The 20,231-nt window shown below is 54.4% G+C and overlaps 1 protein-coding gene across 4 annotated transcripts; it reads right to left on the bottom strand.

Annotated features, from left to right (window-relative positions):
* Nucleotides 1-3: 3 nt before the first annotated feature.
* On the bottom strand, nucleotides 4-19,674 carry FPGS (folylpolyglutamate synthase). Of its 4 annotated transcripts, none has more exons than XM_060154280.1 (15): nucleotides 19,540-19,674; nucleotides 7,561-7,689; nucleotides 7,418-7,471; nucleotides 7,269-7,333; nucleotides 5,568-5,682; nucleotides 5,339-5,419; nucleotides 5,146-5,207; nucleotides 4,955-5,057; nucleotides 4,556-4,633; nucleotides 4,164-4,311; nucleotides 3,946-4,035; nucleotides 3,015-3,165; nucleotides 2,621-2,696; nucleotides 1,702-1,768; nucleotides 4-866 (listed from the first exon to the last, which is right to left on the bottom strand). In XM_060154280.1, the coding sequence occupies exons 1-15, from the start codon at nucleotides 19,660-19,662 to the stop codon at nucleotides 481-483; spliced, it is 1,728 nt and encodes a 575-aa protein (XP_060010263.1). In that variant the 5' UTR covers nucleotides 19,663-19,674; the 3' UTR covers nucleotides 4-480. The 4 variants fall into 4 exon arrangements, with proteins under 4 accessions (XP_060010263.1, XP_060010262.1, XP_060010265.1 ...); XM_060154279.1 differs by lacking the exon at nucleotides 19,540-19,674 and adding an exon at nucleotides 8,902-9,064; XM_060154282.1 differs by lacking the exons at nucleotides 5,339-5,419; nucleotides 19,540-19,674 and adding an exon at nucleotides 8,902-9,064.
* Nucleotides 19,675-20,231: the final 557 nt, after the last annotated feature.

Consider the following 20,231-nt stretch of genomic DNA (forward strand, 5'->3'; position numbering starts at 1 on the left):
ATCAAATGTTCAGCCAATGCTTTTTTTAAAAAAAAAAAAAGTTAAAGGCTTTAAATCACTCCAGCCCCCCTCTGCCCCAACGGGGCCCCAGGCAAGGACCCTCTCCCCTCCCAGAAGGCCACTGGGAGGAGGAAATCTATCAACCAGCAGCCAGTATCCGGCAGGACCCCAGGCTAGGTCAGGCAGTTTACCCGATCAGCTGCGCCTGAGGCAGGAAGCAGACAGGGTGGGAGGGGAGGTGGGCCGGAGGCTCAGGTCTACTCCAACAGCCAGAGAACTAGGAAGGAGAGGCCAGGGGCACCTGAGGCTCAGAGACAGATCTCAGCTTCCTGCCCCCGGCCCTCTATTTCACCGCTCAGAGCCCAAGTCCCTGGGGCCAGTCTAGACAGAACGAGGAAGGCACGAAAAGCACGTGATTTAGTTCATGGCGAAATGCAGGGCAGGTGTGGGGGAAGCCCACCTCCAGCCCCACTGCCTTGGCTACTGGGACAGGGAGGGCTCCAGCAGCTTCAGCACGCCGCCCACCAGGTGCAGGCTGCCTGTGACCAGCACGTGGATGGCAGCAGCCTCCTGGAGGACGACGGCCCCACTGCCTGCCACAGGGTGGGCAAAGAGGACCCCTGGGGGACTGGGTGGCTGAAAGACAGGGTCCCGGCCTTGACTGATCCACTGCAAGGCGTGGGAAATGCAGCTGAAGACGAGGGAGCTGGCGCTGTGGGTGTGGGCTGGGCGGGGTGCCAGCAGCAGGGGTGCGGGCCCACCGGGCTCCGGGCTGGCCTGGTCCTCGTGCAGGCGGCTCCAGTGTTGCTGGTGTGCAAGGCAGCGGAGCAGCACCTGGTCCAGGGTCACTGTGAAGTTCTGTTGGTCTGCGGGGCACAGGGACGGGCGCGTCAGCGAGGCAGCCGAGGGTCGGGGAGGGGGAAGCACGCTGTGAGCACCTGCGCAATGCCAGGCTTTATACAAGCATCATCCGTCCTTACAGTGGGTGCTATGAGGAAACCGGGGCTCAGGAAGTTCAGTGATTGCCCATCGTCACAGAGCTGGTGAGAAACAGGGCCAGGCAGTTTAGCTTCTAAGCTGGGGCTTCTGCCTACCAAGCACATCTTTCTGCCCTAGCCTTACTGCCTTCATCTGTAAAACAGACAGGAGCCATCACCAGGCGGGCATAAGTACTTCTACAAATGCAGACTCCCGCACTGTCCCCACACAGTCTGATGTGGGGCCTCGGGATCTGTATTTTTTAGATTATTTCAAAAAAAACTTTTAACATGATCCACAGTAAAAAAAAATACATTTTACAGTGGCAACCCAGTACTCACATATGTGTACATATATGTTTGGAACAGAATCTTCATCAAATAATACCTACCCTTAACTTTGTGCGAGACACACTGACACTCTCTTCTCTATTTTATTTAAAATTTAAAATGCTGGTTGAGACCCACTAAACTGACTTCAAGAACCATCCCTGGGTTGTAACCTGCATTTTGAAAAATAGTTTCACCAACAATTCTCTTTTCAGTATTGCAGTCACGTGCAAAACTCACAATGTACCAAAGGTTATTTATTTATACGATAAAACAAACCTAGTTCCTACCCAAGACCTTCAGTTCAAAAGCGCTCACCGTCACCAACAGAGCAATCCACCTCAGGGCCCTCCGCCCCCCGCCCACCGGAGAGACCAGGCCTGTCACCTCTCACCTGCGTTGTCCGTGGATGACACCTCTGTCAGGTTAGGGCAGAAAACGGTATAGTCAAACTGGCAGGGCTAGAAGGCCAAGGGGAGAAGCTCAGTGTCAGAGCCCTGAGAGGATGCCCCCTATCCCAACTTCCACACAGCACCCCCGGAGTCCACATACACGTCCCCATCTCTGGAGATGCCCCCCCCACCAGCTGAACTGGAGTGATGTTGCATAAACCGAGCCACAACACTTCCGTGTCCCCCATCTACCTCAATATACCCTGCCTGGCCTGTGGCCTGGGCCGCATGGCCCCACACAGATGGGGAGACAGAGGCTGGAGCGGGGGGCTGCATTTGCTTAAGGTGACCCAGCTACTGAGCACAAAGGATATGAAGAACAGCCTCAGCATCCTGGTCTGTGAAATGGGAAACAATCACTAGGAACCATTTCAGCCCTGACAGTCTAGGGCAGGCTCAGTTTCCCTGGGCAGAGGAGGGCCCCTCCCTATATGCTCTATAGCCCAGTGACTCCTTAAACGGAACTTTAGAAGCAGGTATCCTAGTAGCAGCCCTGTTCTATGGAGAGGCAAACTGAGGCTCAGAAATGCCATCTCTTATCCAGGGTCACATGCTAGCGGCTCAAAGGGCCTGACAGGTGAATCCAGAGCCTGCGCCTTACACGACTCACCTGGTCCTCACTGTAATCCTGGGCTGGAGTGTGACCATGGAGGAGAATGAGTACAATGACCTGTGACTTGACTTCCCTGTGCCCAGTGCTTTCACATTTAATCCTCAGTACAATTCAGGGGGGAGAGGAAAAATCACTCCCATTCTACAGTTGAGGAAACAGAGGCTCAGGGATGAAGGCACCGCTGCTGGGGGTCAAAGCCAGAACCAGGGCTGGGTTGCCTGCTGTCCATCCCCCAGGCAGCCCCTCACCTGCAGCAGCTTCAGCAGGGCCGCGGAATCCCGGTCCCCAGTGGAGTTGAAGAGCAAGACACGCACCTCAGACCCGCTGTGTGAGTGGTGAGGAGCGGGGGGGGAGAGGAGGGTCAGAGCGGCGCCTCCCACCCCTTCTCCGCGGGCCCCGCCCCATCCTTCCTCCAAAAACTTCCCGCCTCCCTACTGTCCCAGTCCGACCCCGTCCCTGCGACCCGCCCCATCCTTCCCCGAGGCCCCGCCCCTCCCCACTGGCCCAGTCCTGCCCGGGGCCCCGCTCCATCCTTCCTCAAAGTTCCTCCCCTCTCCACTGGCCAAGTCCCGCCTCCGTCCCCGGTCCCTCCCCATCCTTACCCGAGGTCCCGCCCCAGCCCCGCCTCTGTCCGCAGCTCACCCGCCCGGCCTCTCGCGGCTTTGCAGCGCCTGGCGGAACCAGCGCACGCAGGCCTGCATGCTGCTGGTGGTGTGCGCGCCGTCCAGGTACCAAGTGAGGGGGCCCCGCCGCAGCAACTGCGTCCGGCCCGGCCACTCCGTGTCCCGAAGCCCTGGGGGAGGGGAGCAAGGTAGTCCTCCAGCGGCAGCCGCGAGGCTGCCCTTCTACATCCTCCCACTCCAGTCCTCAACTCGCGCACACTACCCGCCCCCGCTGCTGGCCGCTCTGACAGCCCAGGAGCCTCTTACTGGGCACTAGCCACTGGGATCAGCTCTTTGGCTGCCTCATCTGGTGGAATCATCCAGGCGGCCCTGAGAGGGGGCTGCTCTCGTATATCAGTCCCAAGTTTCAGGCAGAGAACCCTTAGCTCAGAGAGATTAGGTCACAGAGCAAGTGACACTTGGGGCTGGGATGTAATCCACCTAGCTCCAGGACTGTGTCATGGCCCTGACACGGGGCCTGGCACACAGTGGGCACACTGGAACCAACTGCTGAAGGGGCTTAACAGCCACGAGGACCTACTGTGTGCTGAAGGCCTCGGGGGCAAGCAAGAAGCTTGGCAATATCACCGTCCTCAAGAACCTCATGGTCTTGTGACGATGGTGACAAGGATGGTAGTTCGGCAGCTACCAGTGGCTGGGCACTTTATCCCGAATCTGCCAGGCTCTGGACTCAGCCCCTTAGTGATGTCACCTCACAGTGCGCCCTATCATCGTCTCATTTGGCAGGTGGGGAAATGGGCTCAGAGAGAGTTCATGAACTCAAGGTGTGGGAAGCTCACTGACTTCAGTCCTTTCTCTTAAGGCACCATCTTGAATTGTCCCCACCTCTCAAACAGGAGACCAAAAGAAACATCTGAAGCAGCCTGGCTGGGCAGGAAGGTCCAACTCACCATGCTGCATGTGGGACGTGGGCTGGAACACAGGTGCCAGGGGCAGCTGCCCCAGGAGGCTTGGCCTGGACGCCTTCAGCTCTCCAGTATCTGGGCAGGGGAGGGGAGGGAAGGGAGAGGGAGGGCTGTGTGGGACTCAGTGTGCTCAGGCCTCACCTAAGGGCCCTCAGAGGCAGGTTCCACGTGTCCCCTGCCCACCCACTCACCTGCCCACTTACCCCGGTAGCCCTTCTGCTGCAGCCAGCAGCGAGCCAGCTGCAAGGCCAAGGCGGCGTTGGCCTGCTGGTGCTCCCCCTCCAGGCCCAGGGTCAGCAGCGGCCCCCCTTCCTCCAGGGCTTCTAGTGGTGGGCACAGGTAGAGGGGACACTACAGAGGAGATGGGCAGCAGCTGGTCAGGGGAGCTGCTGCTGCTGCCTCCTTGGCCAGCAGGCCCTCCCTGATGCCATCAGCCCTTCCATCTTTCCCCATCAACCACAACCCACCAAGTCCTGTTCCTAGAACCGAGATGTCCTCCAGCTGGACGAGCACAGATGAGCAAACTGAGGCCCCAAAGGGTAAAGTACCTCCCCAGTCAGCCAACCCCCCACCCAGCTGTCCCAATCAGACTCACTGAGATCTGCTGAGCGCGGTCCCTCAGCACTGCCAGGGGCCCGTCAGGCTGGAGCACAGTGAAGGCGGGGACGCCACACTGTGGAGGACACGGAGAGTGAGCCCAGGGTCCTCCGTCTCCCATCACTGGCCCCCACATCCCTGGTTCTGGATGGCCCACTCAGCCTTCCCCCCCATCAAACCTTTGGGGACCCCTCGATGGGGAAACTAAGGCCAGAGATGGGGCTCAACTTGTTCCAGTCCCATGCAGAGCTGGGACGAGAACCCAGACCCCACTGACGCCCAAGACCTCGTCCTGAGTCAGGAGGATACAAATAACCGTGCCACACCCGCCCCCACTTCCCTGAATCTTGGGGCCCGGGCCATCCATGTACCTCCCTCCCCAGAGCTGCCTGGTCACCTTAAAAATGCCCCCTTTCTGCCATGCGATCTTCTCCATCGTGTCCCCCAGAAGGCCAGTGTGGTCGATGCCAAGAGAGGAGACCCCACACACCACAGGCTTCCTGGGGGAAATGAAAGAGCCGTGATGCCCTGGACCCCGGCCACCGGGCTCCCGGCCACCATCCCTCTCCTCAAGCCACTCCCCCTCACTTGACAATGTTGGTGCAGTCGTAAGCCCCGCCGATGCCCACTTCCATCACTGCCAGGTCCACCTGAAGAGGATCAGAGGGCATGGCAGGGGGTACAGGGGCTCCCGAATACCACGCAGGAGCCCCTAGTCTGCTGAGATTCCCCTTCCCAAGGCCTGGGACACAGGGTTCTGGGGAGTGGTGGGCACACACACCTTCTCTTGGAGGAAGACATGGAAGGCCATGAGTGTGAGGAAGCGGAAGTAGCCAGGCATGGAGACACAGCTGCTGTCATCCTGTGGACAGGATCACATCAGAGCTCGGGGCCCCTGCAGCCTCTGCCCTGGGGAAGATGGTGTCCCGGGATGTGCAGTGCCCTCTGGGTCTACCCACCCACTCCGGGCCCCTTACCCTGCCCACCCACCAGCCCTCTGGCATGGGCACCTTGGTCTCCTCCAGCCGGTGGTAGAGGTGCCAGAAGTGCTTGGTGAAGAGCTCGGGGCTTATGGGCTGCCCATTGATTCGGATCCGCTCACGCACCTGCACCAGGTGGGGAGAGCTACCGAGAGACCTAGGGTCATCAGGACTCCCTTCCCAAGACCCCCAGGCTGTCCCCCTCCCCACAGTCAGACCTGCCTTTCAGAGAAACAAATCTAACTATGTCACTGCCCTACTGAAAACCCTTCTGTCGCTTCCCCCTGCCCTTTAGAGTCCCAGCTCCACATCTCAGCCTACCAGGCCCCGGCGGTTCTCATGCCACTGGCCTCACCTCTCACACATCCCTTGGTAGTTCCCTATGCCCCAGCCACTCTGGGCTATTATTAGTTCCTCCAGCTCCCCCCCACCAAAATTTTCTAACTCCAGGCCTATACACATGTTTACTCCACAGGTCTCAACTAAGACGGCTCCTCCAAAAAAGAGAAAGGACCCCACCCCACCAGATTGCTCAGGCATGCTCTCTGGGCTCCCACAGCCCCCCATGCTTCCCCCATCCCACATCGATCAGTAACTCGGCCAACATCTGCCCCCATAATGTCTGTCTTCCTGCCCTTGAGGGCAAGGCCCCATCTGCCGTGTTCAAGCTGCATTCCCAGACTGGCCCATGAGGCCACATGGGCCCAAGTCAAAGGCTGGGTTTTTACCCCAAACATTATTTTGGAAGAGAGATTGTTGGCTTATATTTAAATCCTCAAAGGCCCTCTGGTATTATGAATCCACTCCATTTCTTTAATTTGAATGAAGAACTGCTGAGGGAAAACACATTGGTCTGAGATGACCTCAGTCAGCAGGTTTCAGATGCTTACAGAGGTCACTTGACGGAACGGGTGAAATAAAAGGAGGCAAAACTCTTGAAAGCCCCAAGCTTAAGGACCAAATCCTGAGCAATCTACCATCGTGTGAATCCCACTGCTCTACCGCTGACAGGCTTAAGAAGGCAGGTAACAGCTCCAGGGAAGGGAGACCCATGTCTAATCACCCTGCCCCCCCATCCTCTGGTGTGAGTTTAGATGCCTGAATGCAACCAAGAGGGGGTGCTGCCTGGAGGGCAAAGCAGCAGCTGAGGCTGGCACAGCAGAAGGGCTCCCTTCCGCTGCTCACCAGGGAGGTCTCAACAGAGCTGTCATAAACTGCGCTTATTGTTTAAGCCCTTACTAGCCTGGTTTTCTGCTCCTTATGGCAAAGATGCCCTAGTTGATAAATATTTCTATGTGATTTAAAAACTGTATAAGGAATTTAAGTTAATAAAAAGATATCTGAGGGCCTTCCTTGGTGGTCCAGTGGTTAAGACTCTGCACTTCCAAAGCAGGGGGCATGGTTCGATCCCTGGCTGGGGAATTAATTAATCCTGCATGCCGCTAAGCGTGGCCAAATAAATAAAAAGATATCTGACAATTCCAGCTGTGTATTTCGTTTATCCATTCAAGTTGCTGCCCCCCTCCCCAATTTCTTTCCATTATGAAAATTAAAGATTGCCATAAACTTGGGCCAACTGGTAAATGCTAATTGAATGTTTGTTGAATGAATGAACACTAGGCAGAGAGACATGCAGCTGAGCTGCTGGGGGTGACCCTGGCCCTGAGGTGCTGGCTGGTTCCAGACCCCCCAGAGAGCTAGGAGACACCACACCCCTCTGTACCTCAGTACCTAAAGAATCCCGTCTTCAGGCCATAGCTCCGGAGGATACGTTCAGTGAAGGCACAGGTGGAGCCCTAGAAAGGAAAGGTCTTGTCTGGGCAGGTCCCCCACCCCCACCCCACCAAGTGCACGTCCTACCCCTGGGTCCTGTGGCTCGCCTTCCCCTTGGTCCCAGTGATGTGAATGATGTTCAGTTGGTCCAAGTCCTCCACCTAGGACAGACGGACAAGGTCCCCGCCTCAGCCACAGGACTCACAGACAGATGGGAACGGGGAGTGGTCAGAGGCCCTCCCCACCTTACCTGCAGCCCACTCCGTGCCAAGTACAGCCTCATGGCTTCCAGCTGTGTCTGGGGGTCACCCCGCTGGCGCTTCACCTGCTCCAAGCAGTTGGCATTGGTCTGCAGGGTGTTGAGTGTGCGCACGGCATCCTGGCAATGAGTCCCCAGGTGGCAGGTTAAGGTTCATTAGGGATCCATAGGGACAGGGGAAGCCAGCATACCAGTGGCCAGGCCAGGGGCCAGGCCTGCCGTGCCAGCCCTGTTTCCCCAGCCTAGAGGTTAGGCACCGGTGAGAAAGAAGTGGCATCTTTCCAGTTCTAGCAGAAATGGGAGCCTGGGGCAGTTCAGACCCACCCAGGGAGTGTCAGGCAAAGCAGGCAAAATGACTAACGGGACTATCCTTGCTTCCTGTTCGGCCTCCCCAGGCTTCACTCTCAGGCTTTTGCCCTCATTCTCTCCATGGTCCACCACTATGTTGGGCCCCTCTTAGGGCAGGGCCAGAACTACAGAAGGGTGGGGTCTTAGAACTGAAGGGATTAGAACTAGGAATTCCTGGAGGCTTCCATGCCCAGGATTGGGCATGAGGATTGGGGTTCCACATTCTGACCCAGAGAAGAGTTGCTTGAAGCAACCAGATGGGGAAGAGGAGTCTCAGGGGTAGGAAGGGTGTGTCAGGGTCACTCAGACAAGAAGGCAAGTAGGTATAACCTCAGGACTATACTATACTTCCACTTGGGGGGGGGTAGAAGTGGGGGTGATGTTTATTTCCCCTCAGGGCCTCAGTGGCTGGTTGGAGGACCCACTCTCATCACACCGGTGCCACCTGCCTGGCCAGCATCAGGTTCTGGTCTCTGGCAACTGGCCCCTGGCACAGAGCCAGGAGGAAGCTTTCTGTTTTCCAGATTCTTGCACCACCCCCACTGCTCCGAGTCCTGCCTGCTCCCCACTTCCAGGCACCTGGATCTTCATCTCCTGAATCCTAGAGACGCCAACCCAGACCTATACTCTGGATCTCCCAAGTCTGAACTCCTGAATCCCTTCCCCTCCCCCACCCCAACTGCTGGTTCTGAGTCCGGAGACACTGGAACTCCAGAACCTCAGCTGAGCCACTGGATCTCTTGGTCCTATCACACGGCGTCCCTTCCCACGCGCTAACGCGGTACACTTCAGCCTCAGAATTCCCAAATCCGGTACCCCGGGTCCAACTTCCTGGTGCCTGTCCCCACCTCCGAAATCCAGGATGTCCCCGCCCCCCCGAGTCCCCCAGTCCCAGGCTCTTGGCCCCTCTCTCAGCTGGCGGAGGCCAGATGCCAAGCGCCTCAGGCCCGGCTCACGTGTCATTGCAGGACCTCCCTCCAATACCTGATACTCCATGCTGGGCTCCTGCGGCGCAGGCCACGCGCTCAATACTCGCCTCGCTGCGACCCCGGTTGTTGCACCACGCGAAGAAACCGCTGCCAGGAAGAGAGCCGCGCGCAGGTGGCAGCGTGCCCGCGACATAGTAGAGATGCAACCGGCGGCACGCTAGGCCCGGACCGAATACGCCCCGCCCCCTCCTGGCCCCGCCCCCGACTCTCCTCCGCCCTCCGCCACTCAGCGTTGCCCAACGAGCCCACCGGCACCAATAAGAATCTGCGGGACGCCATCCTTGTGAGGGGCAGGCCCCGGGGCGGGGCGGAGAGCTTCATTCATGTTTATGAGGGGCACGGTACCGAGCGAGTCCACTGCCTTAGAGAAATACGCGCTCCTTTCGTCATCATCCTCTCAAGCACCCGGCCGCGCCCCGCAAATTAGCCAGTCCCAGTCAGCAGCCCTGCTCCAGGTCAGAACCAGCTTCGAGCCGGGATAGAATGATAGAACTGGCGGACACCTTAGGGAGGTCGCTGAATCCTGGCCCCCAAACGTCCCGACCCAACGCAGAGACCCAGGGCGGCGGGGATGCGGCCTCTGGTCTGTCGAATCTGAGAGCTCGATTGTGGGGCAATAGGCCAAAAACCAGGCACCTACGCTACTGGGGCTCCTAACCGTTCCTGGGCAGCCTGGGAAGGCTTCCTGGAAGAGGCGACATCCTGGCCTCACGAGACCTGGAGATGGAACGCAGTCAGAGAGCCCTGGGGTGACAGGATGCCAGATCCAGCAGGACCTTGTAGCCTTATAAGAAATTGGATTCCATTTAGATGACAATAAAATGGTTCTAAGGAGGGATGACAAGATCAGATTCGTCATCTGATCAAATGGAATGTGTGGGAGAGCCACCCACGGAGGGGGCAATAATCTGTCCTACCTGGGGGTGGAAGACTCCCATTTGTCTTGGAGTTTTCAGAGCTTTTTCTGTCTATGACCTTCTTGGCCCCAACTAGCATGGAAAAAAGTAGTATGGAGGTTCCCTTTCTACAGCTGAGATCTGGAAAGGTGTGTGTGTTTGGGTGGAGGTGGGGGAATTGCTGCAAAAACCCTCCAGAGAAGTTTCCTCAGATAAAAGGCAGTCCCTTAACAACTGATGGCGTTTCAGTACCAGTAGCCCCTCCCTCTTTCCTGCAGGCATTGGGGATAAATAATTATCAGAGATTGTTTGATTTTGAAATAAACAAATATGTTGAGAAGACTCTGTCATTGGCTGGACTTCTACTTTTCATATCACTGCAGGGTGCCCCACCCCTGCCGCATGGGAGACAGACAAGTCCTTTTCTCTCTCGGTGTTCTTTTTTTTTAATCATTGAAACTTTCTTTATACATTATAATTTAAAAACTGAATAAAAAATAATCATAAAGAGGCTTTAAATGATTTCTCTTTTGCTTAACCCTTGCCCCCGATCTCCAACCCCGGTTCTCCTTTGGTAATTCTATTGACAGCCAAGTGTGTGTCCCACGGTTGTCTGTGCTCATGAAATCCCGGTCACACCTAGACATCTATAAGGCCTTGATCTTTTTTGTTTTTGGTTTTTGTTTTAGTTTGGGGGGTTTTTTGGTGGCGGGGGGAGGTGGCACGCCCCACCTGGCTTCCAGGATCTCAGTTCCTAGACCAGGGATTGAACCTAGGCCACGGCAGTGAAAGCAAGGAATCCTAACCAGCAGATCACCAGGGAACTCCTTATAGGGCCTTGTTGATGCAGACAAGATTTTTTGTATCTTAACTTTCTTGCTCAACAATAAGCTCATAGGGATCCCTCTAAGACATTTACTTAACAAATAGTTAAGTAACACCTTTCTGGGCCAGGCACTGTTTTAAACACATTCTACATATGCTCATTTAATCAACAAAACTCTATGAAACATGTGCTAGTATTATATCCTGTTTCACAAGTGAGGAAACTGAGACACAAAGGAATAAAGACACATGCTCAAGTCACAAACTCAAGCTTTGAACTCTGGCCCTGGAGTCCTTATTCCCAGCCTCTGTACCTCCTTCCTGCTGCCCTCCCCCACTGGGGGTGAGGGGGCACTGCTAACTCTGCAACAGTGGAGAGTGCATCCCCCACTTGCCTGCAGTGTTCTGCCACAGTGGATAACATCTACACCAGGGTCTTATATTTCTGCAGGTGAGATTGTGCGGAGGGGGACAGTTGGGTCCAGGGGTGTTTGCATTCCTTCCCGCCAACACTTGTAAACGTTGCAGCCCACCAGCTGTGTAGTGTGAGGAGAGCCCCCCTCTTCCAGAATGTCCCCCAGACGACTGGGTGTAGAGTACCCTGTCATTTGTACTCTGCATTTCCCTGGCTGCAGTGAAGTTGAACATCTTTCCAGGCATTTATTTTAGTAAACTGCCTCTCACTCATCCTTGGCCTATATATATTTCCAACATCTGTTCAGCACCTTATTGTCAATTATAAAGCACTTTGGGTATCACAGATGTGAGTCCTCAGTTCTGTCCTCTATATGGGAAGTATTTTTTTCTTGATCTATTAGTGGTGGCCCCAGTTGATTCATTTGTAACAGCGGGTATTGGGGCTCTCGGCCATTCTTCCAAGAATAAGATCCCTGGGAAAATGAGGTCCCAGGGGGGAGACTCCCTCCTCATTTGGATGAGTGCAAATCTGACCTTTTCATCCCTCCTTAGAACCATTTTATTGTCTTCTAAATGTAATTCAATTTCTTATTGGAAAATCCCATTGCCTACTTTCCTGAATCTTAACTGATTTCTTTCCCTTTGTTCTGAGCAAAGTAGTCCTGTCAGTTCTCCCCTCTGGCCTGATACAGCCCTTCTCTAGGGTAGGGTGAACTCAACAGTCCTAAAAAATCGTGGAGGGGCTTCCCTGGTGGCGCAGTGGTTGAGAGTCCGCCTGCCGATGCAGGGGACACGGCTTCGTGCCCCAGTCCGGGAAGATCCCACATGCTGCGGAGTGGCTAGGCCTGTGAGCCATGGCTGCTGAGCCTGCGCGTCCGGAGCCTGTGCTCCGCAACGGAAGAGGCCACAACAGTGAGAGGCCCGCGTACCGCAAAAAAAAAAAAAAAAAAAAAATCGTTGAACTACACACCTCAGCTCAAGTTGGAAACAGAAATAGATGTAGAGACACAGAAGGCAAGAAACAGCACAGAAAATTCCAGGGATCCTATCTGGTATCATCCCAGTTGTGCAGGAAATTATAACTGGTGACTGGAGCCTTGGCAAAGTCACCCAGTGGCCTTGGGCATGTCACCTGTCCCCTAGACCTCTGCTTCCTCCATGGTCTCCAAGGACAAAATTTTTTTTGGCCGTGCCGCGTGGCCTGCAGGATCTTGGCAGTGAAAGTGCTGAGTCCTAACCACTGGACCACCAGGGAATTCCCTCCAACGACAATTTTCATAGCCAGTGACGCCAGGAAATTTAAAAGAGGAGGGGACAGAATAGATTTATTTTCTTTTCCTTATTCAAACTTTTCCTTACTTTTTATTTTGTTTTGAAATTCTAAATTTTTTTTTTTTTGGATGGATGATATAGCATATCATTCAAATAGTCAAAGGTACAAAAAGGAGAAAAGCTTCCTTCCCACTCCAGGTCTCAGCATCCTTATTCCACGCCCCAAAAGCAAAGTTACATTTCTTGTGATCTTACCAGAGACATTTTATGCACTTAAAAGCAAATACGAATATATTTTGATTTCCCTTTTATACTCAAAGATAGCAGCAGACTATATACATGAGTCTGCCTTGTACTTTTCCCACATATCTTTATATCCTGGACCTTATTCTGGACTGTGTTGGCACATAAGAGCTGCCCCATTGGCTAATTTGTTTTTTCAAAGCTGCATAGTACTCCTTGTTGAAGAAGTACTGTCGTGTATTTGGCCAGTCCCCTGCTGATGGACATTTAGGTTTTCAATATTTTGCCATCACAAGCAATGTTACGGTGGGTAACATCATTCTTTCCATGTGTGAGCACATCTGATGGATAAATTCCAGGAAGTGCAATGGCTAGGTCAAAGGTGATTTGCATTTGACACTTTCATACAGATTGCCACACTGTCCTCCAGAGGGACAGGACTGGTTTCCACCCCCATGCCCCTGCAGGGCATGAGCCAGCTGCTTCCTCACCAACACACACTGTTAGCCAACTTTGATCTTGCCAATTGCATGGGTGGAAAAGTGGATTCCCAGGGTAGTTATCATTTGCGTTTATTTTATTGTGAAGGAGGGTGAGCATTTTCTTATGTTTAAAAGTCATTTGTATTTCTTTAGCGGTCCACTCCTCTCTTTTACATCATTGCTTTTTATCTGAAAAGCCACAGATGTTTGTAGAAGAAAATAGAGAAATGTATAAAGGAGAAAATCAAAGGCATCTTAATAGGGCACCTGGAGAGCCACTGTTAGCCTTTTGTTAGCCACTGAGGTGTTCTCGTTCTCCATAAAGAACAATAGAAACAAAGCCATTGTCTGGAGAGCAAAGAAAAGAAAACAAGGGCACAGAGAAACTGGCAAGCAGGTCAGTGTCCACCCACGTGAGGCAGGTCTGCAGGCATGTGTGGAGGGTAAGTGAGGGGCCAGGGCTCCTGCTTCAACCCACACCCTCCCAAGGGGAAAGGACATGAATCCATCCATTCCCTCATTCATTTGATGAGAAATTGTCTCTATGCCAGACCTGGGCTGGGTGCTGGGGACACTGTGTTCTGGGGACAGATGACAAGGCTCTGCTCTCGAAGTGCCCTGTCCAGGGGGCAAGAGAATAGTAAAGAATGAAACTTGTGAAGAACTAATATTTGCAACCCCTGATTAGAGGCTGTAGGGGCGGGAGGCTGAGGCCCAGAGAGGGACAGAGACAGCTTGGAGCCACACAAGAGGTCAGCAAAGGCACCATGCTGGGCTTTCTAAATTCAGATCTGCCTGAGTTACTATCCCCTCTCCTGCCTCATCATGACAGCTGGAAAGGACTTCAGAAATTGGCCTTGGCCTCTTCCACCTCCTTTTGCCTCTGTCTGAAACACCCTTCCCTTAAGCTCTTCCTCTTTGCTTTATTGGGTGGGTTCCTTTTTGCGGTACGCGGGCCTCTCACTGTTGTGGCCTCTCCTGTTGCGGAGAACAGGCCCCGGACGCGCAGGCTCAGCGGCCATGGCTCACGGGCCCAGCCGCTCTGCGGCATGTGGGATCTTCCCGGACTGGGGCACGAAGCCGTGTCCCCTGCATCGGCAGGCGGACTCTCAACCACTGTGCCACCAGGGAAGCCCTTAGCTATTATTAAGCACTTATCCCTGTACTTGGCATTGCAATCTCTCTCTTCTTTTAATAAATTTGTTTATTTTATTTATTTATTTTTGGCTGAGTTGGGTCTTCCTTGCTGTGCATGGGCTTTCTCTAATTGCCACGAGCAGGGGCTACTCTTCGTTGTGGTGCGCGGGCTTCTCATTGCGGTGGCTTCTCTTGTCGCAGAGCACGGGCTCTAGGCGTGCGGGCTTCGGTAGTTGTGGCGCACGGGCTTTGTTGCTCCGCGGCATGTGGGATCTTCCCGGACCAGGGCTCAAACCCGTGTTCCCTGCATTGGCAGGCGGATTCTTAACCACTGTGCCACCAGGGAGGCCCTGCAATCTCTTTTAAATCCTCACAAGAATTGTACGAATTAGAGATTATCCCCACTTTACAGGTAACGAAATGGAGGCTCACAGAGGGTAAGCAACTCACTCAGGGTGACACAGCCAGTATGCGGCAGAGCCAAGATACAAACCCAGGTTTTCTGCCTCTAACACGTGCCCCTACTCTCTACCACTTGTCTGGTCAATCTCTGCTGTCAATGCGCTGTGTGACCTTGGGCAATTCGCTTCCTCTCTCTGATCCTGACTCTCAGTCTCCTCCTTAGCAGAACAAGGGTTGAAATGAGTTCTGTCCCAGGTCATAATTTCTAGGGGGGTCTTGATGAGGACAAGAGCCTCCAAAGGCCACCGCACTCCGGAGAGCCTGGACTAGAGGAGTCCTGCTGCCCCTTCGCCGCCCCCATCCAGGGTTCTATGGAGACCAAGGGAGGTTCAAGATCATAAGCAGGTTTACGCAGAAGCCTAGCATTCAGAAGGGAGGTACATTTCTGATGGCCACACCAGGGTTCTGTCCCTCCGATATACATAAGGACTTCCCCACCTCTGAATATCAATTCATATCCAGTGACCTACAAGAAAACACTTTTCTGTCACTGGGTGAAAAGAAACTTGCCTTAAACAGAATTCCATATCCTCAGCGGCACAGCCTCTCCTTATCCTTGCCCCGACTCTGGCTACAAAGGTGTTTAATGGATTTAGTTTATTAGGAGGGCAGAGAACCTTAGAAATGGGCCTCCCTTTGACCCTGCAATTCTACTACTTCTAAAAATGACCCTGAGGAAACAAACAATTGGAACTGTGCTCAGAGCCCCACATGCTCTGTTTATCGCTCTCCAGTGGCAGGTGACACGGTTGATGACCTGACAACGCCCTCCTTCCTGAAACCCTTTGTTCTCTGGGCTTCCCCGACACCTCCCTCCCCATTCTCCTTCTTCCTTGCTGGCTGTGCCTTACTGGCCCCGCCTTCTCCCTTCCAATCTCCTCACCTTGGCGGCCAGGGGCTCACGCCTTTCTCCAAGGTGGTCCCTGCTGTCCTGGCTCTATGATGATGTCTGACTTTCAAATGTCCCTCTTCGCTGAGCTACCGACATGAGCATCTGGTGACCTCCTGATGTCTGCAGGCATTTCTGCCTTAAAACCTGCTGCTCCCCAGACCTTCCCAGCACAGAGGACAGCTCCACCATCCACCAAGGGGCTCAGGTCTAAAGCTGGACTTCACCCTGGGTTTCCCTCCCCATCACCCCTGAGGCCCCCCGACCCCAGCATCTCCAGGAGCCACTCCCATCCCTCCAGTGGCATCTCAGGCTGCCACTGCAGGTCTACCCTCTAGCCTCCTTCCTGCTGTTCCTCTCGACCCTTACAACCATAACCATTCTCCATCATTTTTAAAGAAACCCAGATCTTGTCTCTCCTGCTTCAAATCTTCCAGTGGATTCCCACTGCACTTAGGATGAGGTCCACACTTTTGATCTTACCATCTCTAACCATTGCCGCCCCCAGCCCTGCTGTCCTCCTCTGATTCGCAACCATGCCAAGCTCATGCCCACCTTTGTGAAAGTCCACACCTGTGAGCACCTAGCATTAAAAGTACGCATTTAATCCTCCCAACAGCTTTAGGAGTACTGTGATTATCCTCCTTATGAAGATGGGAAACTGAGGCACAGATGGGTTACGCAGCCAGCCAAAGGTCACACAGAGTGAATGCGTGACAGAGCCTCAGGGCCTTCGCACTGGGGTTCCTTCTGCCTGGAATGTTCTTCCCCTCAAAGTTCACGTGACCGATTCATGATCATTCCAGGTCTCTGCTCAAATGGCACCTTCTTGCCACATTCTTTTCGCCATTTACCCTTTTGTACCTTTTGAATTTTGAACCACGTGATTGTATTAGTATTTCAAAATAAACATTTTCTAAGAGTGTTATAAATCTCGATCTAAGAAGACTCTTAAGGGAACAAACCTGCTGATGAGACAGTATGGACAGTAGGATCCCATTTTTGTTAAAATAATTATAATTTAGAAAACAGCCTGGGTGTTATTTCCCCAGATGGTAACTGTAATGAGCTCTGAGCGGTGAGGCTAGAGGTGCTTTTTAATATATACATATATATTTTTTTCTTTTTTAAAAATTTTATTTAGGGCTTCCCTGGTGGCGCAGTGGTTGAGAGTCCACCTGCCGATGCGGGGGACACGGGTTCGTGCCCTGGTCCGGGAGGATCCCACGTGCCGCGGAGCGGCTGGGCCCGTGGGCCGTGGCTGCTGGGCCTGCGTGTCCAGAGCCTGTGGTCCGCGGCGGGAGAGACCGCAGCAGTGAGAGGCCCGCGTACCGCAAAAAAAAAAAAAAAAAAAAATTTATTTAGAGGTGACTTTTTTTTTTTGGTCGCACTGCATGGCTTACAGGATCTTAGTCCCCCAACTAGGGATTGAACCTGGGCCACAGTGCTGAGAGCTCCGGGTCCTAACCACTGGGAAGTCAGGGAATTCCCAAGAGGTGACTTTTACCTTCCTTTTACTTGTATGTGTCTTATAATTCTTCCCCCGGGAACATGCGTAAGTGGGAAGAAGAATGAATGATTTCTTCCACACTGGGTGGCTGGCACTTCACAGCTCTCCTTGACCAACCGTCTCGGTCAGCAGTTGGGGACACTGAGGCCAGCAAGGGGCCTGAATTGATCTGGAAGCAGGTGTGGCTCCTGGATGCTCCTGGGGTGCTCCTGGGGTCCCCACTCATGGCCAAGAAGGCCCTTTGGAGGGCACCGGACATGTGGCCTGGGGTCTTGAGGTGGGCCACATCACAGAAAGGTTGGTTTCAGCTCTGCCACCTCTCCGAGGGGTCTGAATGCTCTCCAAGCTGGCCAAGCCCTTCTCTGCTCAAACTGAGAGCAGGTGTCTTACCAATTTTCAGAGGGAAAAAAAAGTGTGGAATATTTTTTCTCAATTTTTTATCACACTCTGCAACCACAATTGTCCTCAGCACCTGCTCCCTGGGGTATAAGATTTACTGAGCCTCTTCCTTGCCATTTTACAGGTGAGGAAACTGAGGACAAGAGGAGAGGAATCACCTGTGAAGGTCACCAACTAGCAAGTTGGTTCAAGGATTCAGCTCAGTTCTAGCTCCTTTTTTTTTTTTTTTTTGCGGTACGCGGGCCTCTCAGTGCCGTGGCCTCTCCCGTTGCGGAGCACAGGCTCTGGACGCGCAGGCTCAGCGGCCGTGGCTCACGGGCCCAGCCGCTCCGCGGCATGTGGGATCTTCCCGGACCGGGGCACGAACCCGTGTCCCCTGCATCGGCAGGCGGACTCGCAACCACTGCGCCACCAGGGAAGCCCTCCAGCTCCTTTTGATTCCACACTTAGCCCCTCTGATCAAGCTGGGAATCCCTGGCTTTTTTTTTTAATATAATATGGATTTTCTTAAATAACAGTTAATGTGAGTTCTTTCTAGACAGCAGCGCTGTGCGGAGACATTTACACGCATATATTTCGTTTGATCATCACACTCACCCTGTGAGGAAGGTTCTGTTCCGGGCAGGACCCATTTCTCAGGGGAGGCAACAAAGGCCTAACAGGGGAAGTGGCTTAGTCATTCACAGGAGTCTGTAACACCCCACGCTGCACCCAGGGCACCCCTGGACCCCGCCCCCACCTGCCCTGTGCCCTTGGACGTGCCTGGTCATCTGGTCAACTGGGCTCTGGCTTCGAGCCAGCTCTCAGTTCAGAGGGTGGCCCTGCTGGTGATGAGGAGTCCTGTGAAATGCCAACCCTCCCCAGCCCCTGGGGCCACCCTCAGTTCTCTCCCCCCTGGTGAGGGGGTCACACCGTGTGACAGGTCACCTCACCTCTCTAGGGTCCTGGCCTCTAGAGTAAGGGGGCCTGGATGAACTTGCAGAGGCCATAGCTCCCAAACCCTGGCTTCTGGGGCTGCCCTTCCTCTGCTGCTGGGCAGAAGGCTCTGTCTGTCACGAGGTCTGGGGAGAAGTGGCCTGCCAGGCGTGCAGCCCCTGGGAACGCTGGCTGAGCTGCTGCAGGGCCTCGGACGGCCATCCCGAAGAGGGAGGGAGGCACTGCCTCGTGGTGCCCATTCTACAGAGGAGGAAACCGAGGCTTGGTGAGGCTAAGCAACTTGTCTAGTGTCTGACAGAACCTAGACTCTTGTAGCCCAGCCCAGGGTTCCCATCTCCAGCTCTGGCTGGTCTCCACCAGGGACTGGCTCTGCAGCTTCCCAGCTGGCGGGCCTCGGCCTCGGCCAGTCTCCTCGCCCCCTGAAACCCTGTTTCCTCATCTGTAAAGCGGGTGGACACAGTCCTTCCTGCCTCAGAGGGCCGGAGGAGGTGAATGAGGGAGGGCTGGGCCCAGAGCACAGAGCAAGGTCTCCACACATGAGCGAGGTTAGGAATCTTTAACAGGCCGAGTCCTTAAATGCTCTTAACTGCACCTTCCACATCTATGAAATGCAGATAATAATGGTCTCAGATCCATGAAACGCAGACAACAATGCGCACAGGGCCCAGCAGGTAGTAAGCACTTCGATCAATGTTGCCATTATTATTATTATCATTATTAATTATTATCATCAAAATGGAGCTAACAGCCCTTCCTCACGGATCAGTCCGGAGAGTTAAATCAGAAGAAAACCAGTGTGTGTACGGGGCCTGGCACGCAGGAGGACCCTTGAACCGGCCTCTGCCACCTCCCACGCCGGCCGCCGGGTCTCCCCTAGAGACCTCCCTCCAGAGCTTCCCACGCCCACACCGGGTGGGAGCTTCTGTGACGCCTCCAGCTGGGCGGAAGGGGGGCTATGAGGCCTGTGGGGGGGGGCGGCCCTTGACCACCCCAGGCCTTCAGAACAAGGCTTATGATGACAAGATTTTTCCCTTGGGGCCCCGCAAAGTGTGGGGTTACTATCATCACTAATGGCCTTGGATCCCTGGGGGCTATTTACACCCTTTGTACAAAGGAAGAGTTTAGAGAGGCAGGCCCCCTGTCCAAGGTCACCGTGTTCTCCTACCTGGAAGGAGGCAGCTCTAGCCGAGAGAGGACCCCCGCATGGGCCCGGCCGCTCCATGGGTGCTTCCCACCAGAGCTTCTCAGCCACTGGCCAGGAGGTAGCCAGGGACCTGGCACCTCTCATCCCTGGGCTTCCTGCTCCATGACCGGCTGGGGCACGAAGTGACTCATAGGTGTGGGTACCCCTGCCAAGCCTGCCCTGGGCTGGGCCAGAGAGGGGATGGGGAAGTCGGGGGGATTCCTAAGACCTCGTAGCCTTCTCCCACCCTGATGTTGGGTGAGGGGGGGTGGGGAATGTGCTGGGAGGCAGGTCTTCCCTGATAGGTCTCTGCTCTCATCCCGGGATCAGCCCAGGGCTCTCTCGGCCTCCCTGGCTGTTTTCTGAGCGCAGGACTAGTCAGGACCTCCCTGTGAGTTAAATAACAACCGGCGGAGGTTAAAGGTGAGCAGGCAGAACGGGGTGTGTAGGGAGGGGGCACTTGGGAGACTTCCGGACCTTGGGGCTGGGCTTCCTGCCCAGTGGGGCTGGCTTTATCTGGCCTCTCTTATCACAGCCCACCCCTCTCCTTACCTCTCCTTACCGTTACGGCCATTTCCCTGGCCCTGCCGAGCTGGGATCCCTGGGGAGGGGGGATAGGACACGGGGTGCCCTTGACCTAAGGCGTCCAAGCCTGCCAGGGTGAGGGCTGTGTC

This window comes from Lagenorhynchus albirostris, chromosome 7, assembly GCF_949774975.1.
Source record: "Lagenorhynchus albirostris chromosome 7, mLagAlb1.1, whole genome shotgun sequence".
NCBI classification, from domain to species: domain Eukaryota; kingdom Metazoa; phylum Chordata; class Mammalia; order Artiodactyla; family Delphinidae; genus Lagenorhynchus; species Lagenorhynchus albirostris.

Excerpts from the sequence above, each read along its gene's own strand:
- FPGS (XM_060154279.1), bottom strand. The coding sequence starts at position 9,039 with ATGTCGCGGGCACGCTGCCACCTGCGCGCGGCTCTCTTCCTGGCAGCG. Across the intron at positions 7,334-7,417 it reads TCACTGGGACCAAGGGGAAG|GGCTCCACCTGTGCCTTCAC; the intron begins GCGAGCCACAGG and ends TTTCCTTTCTAG. Across the intron at positions 5,683-7,268 it reads CTGAAGACGGGATTCTTTAG|CTCTCCCCACCTGGTGCAGG; the intron begins GTACTGAGGTAC and ends GTCTCTCGGTAG.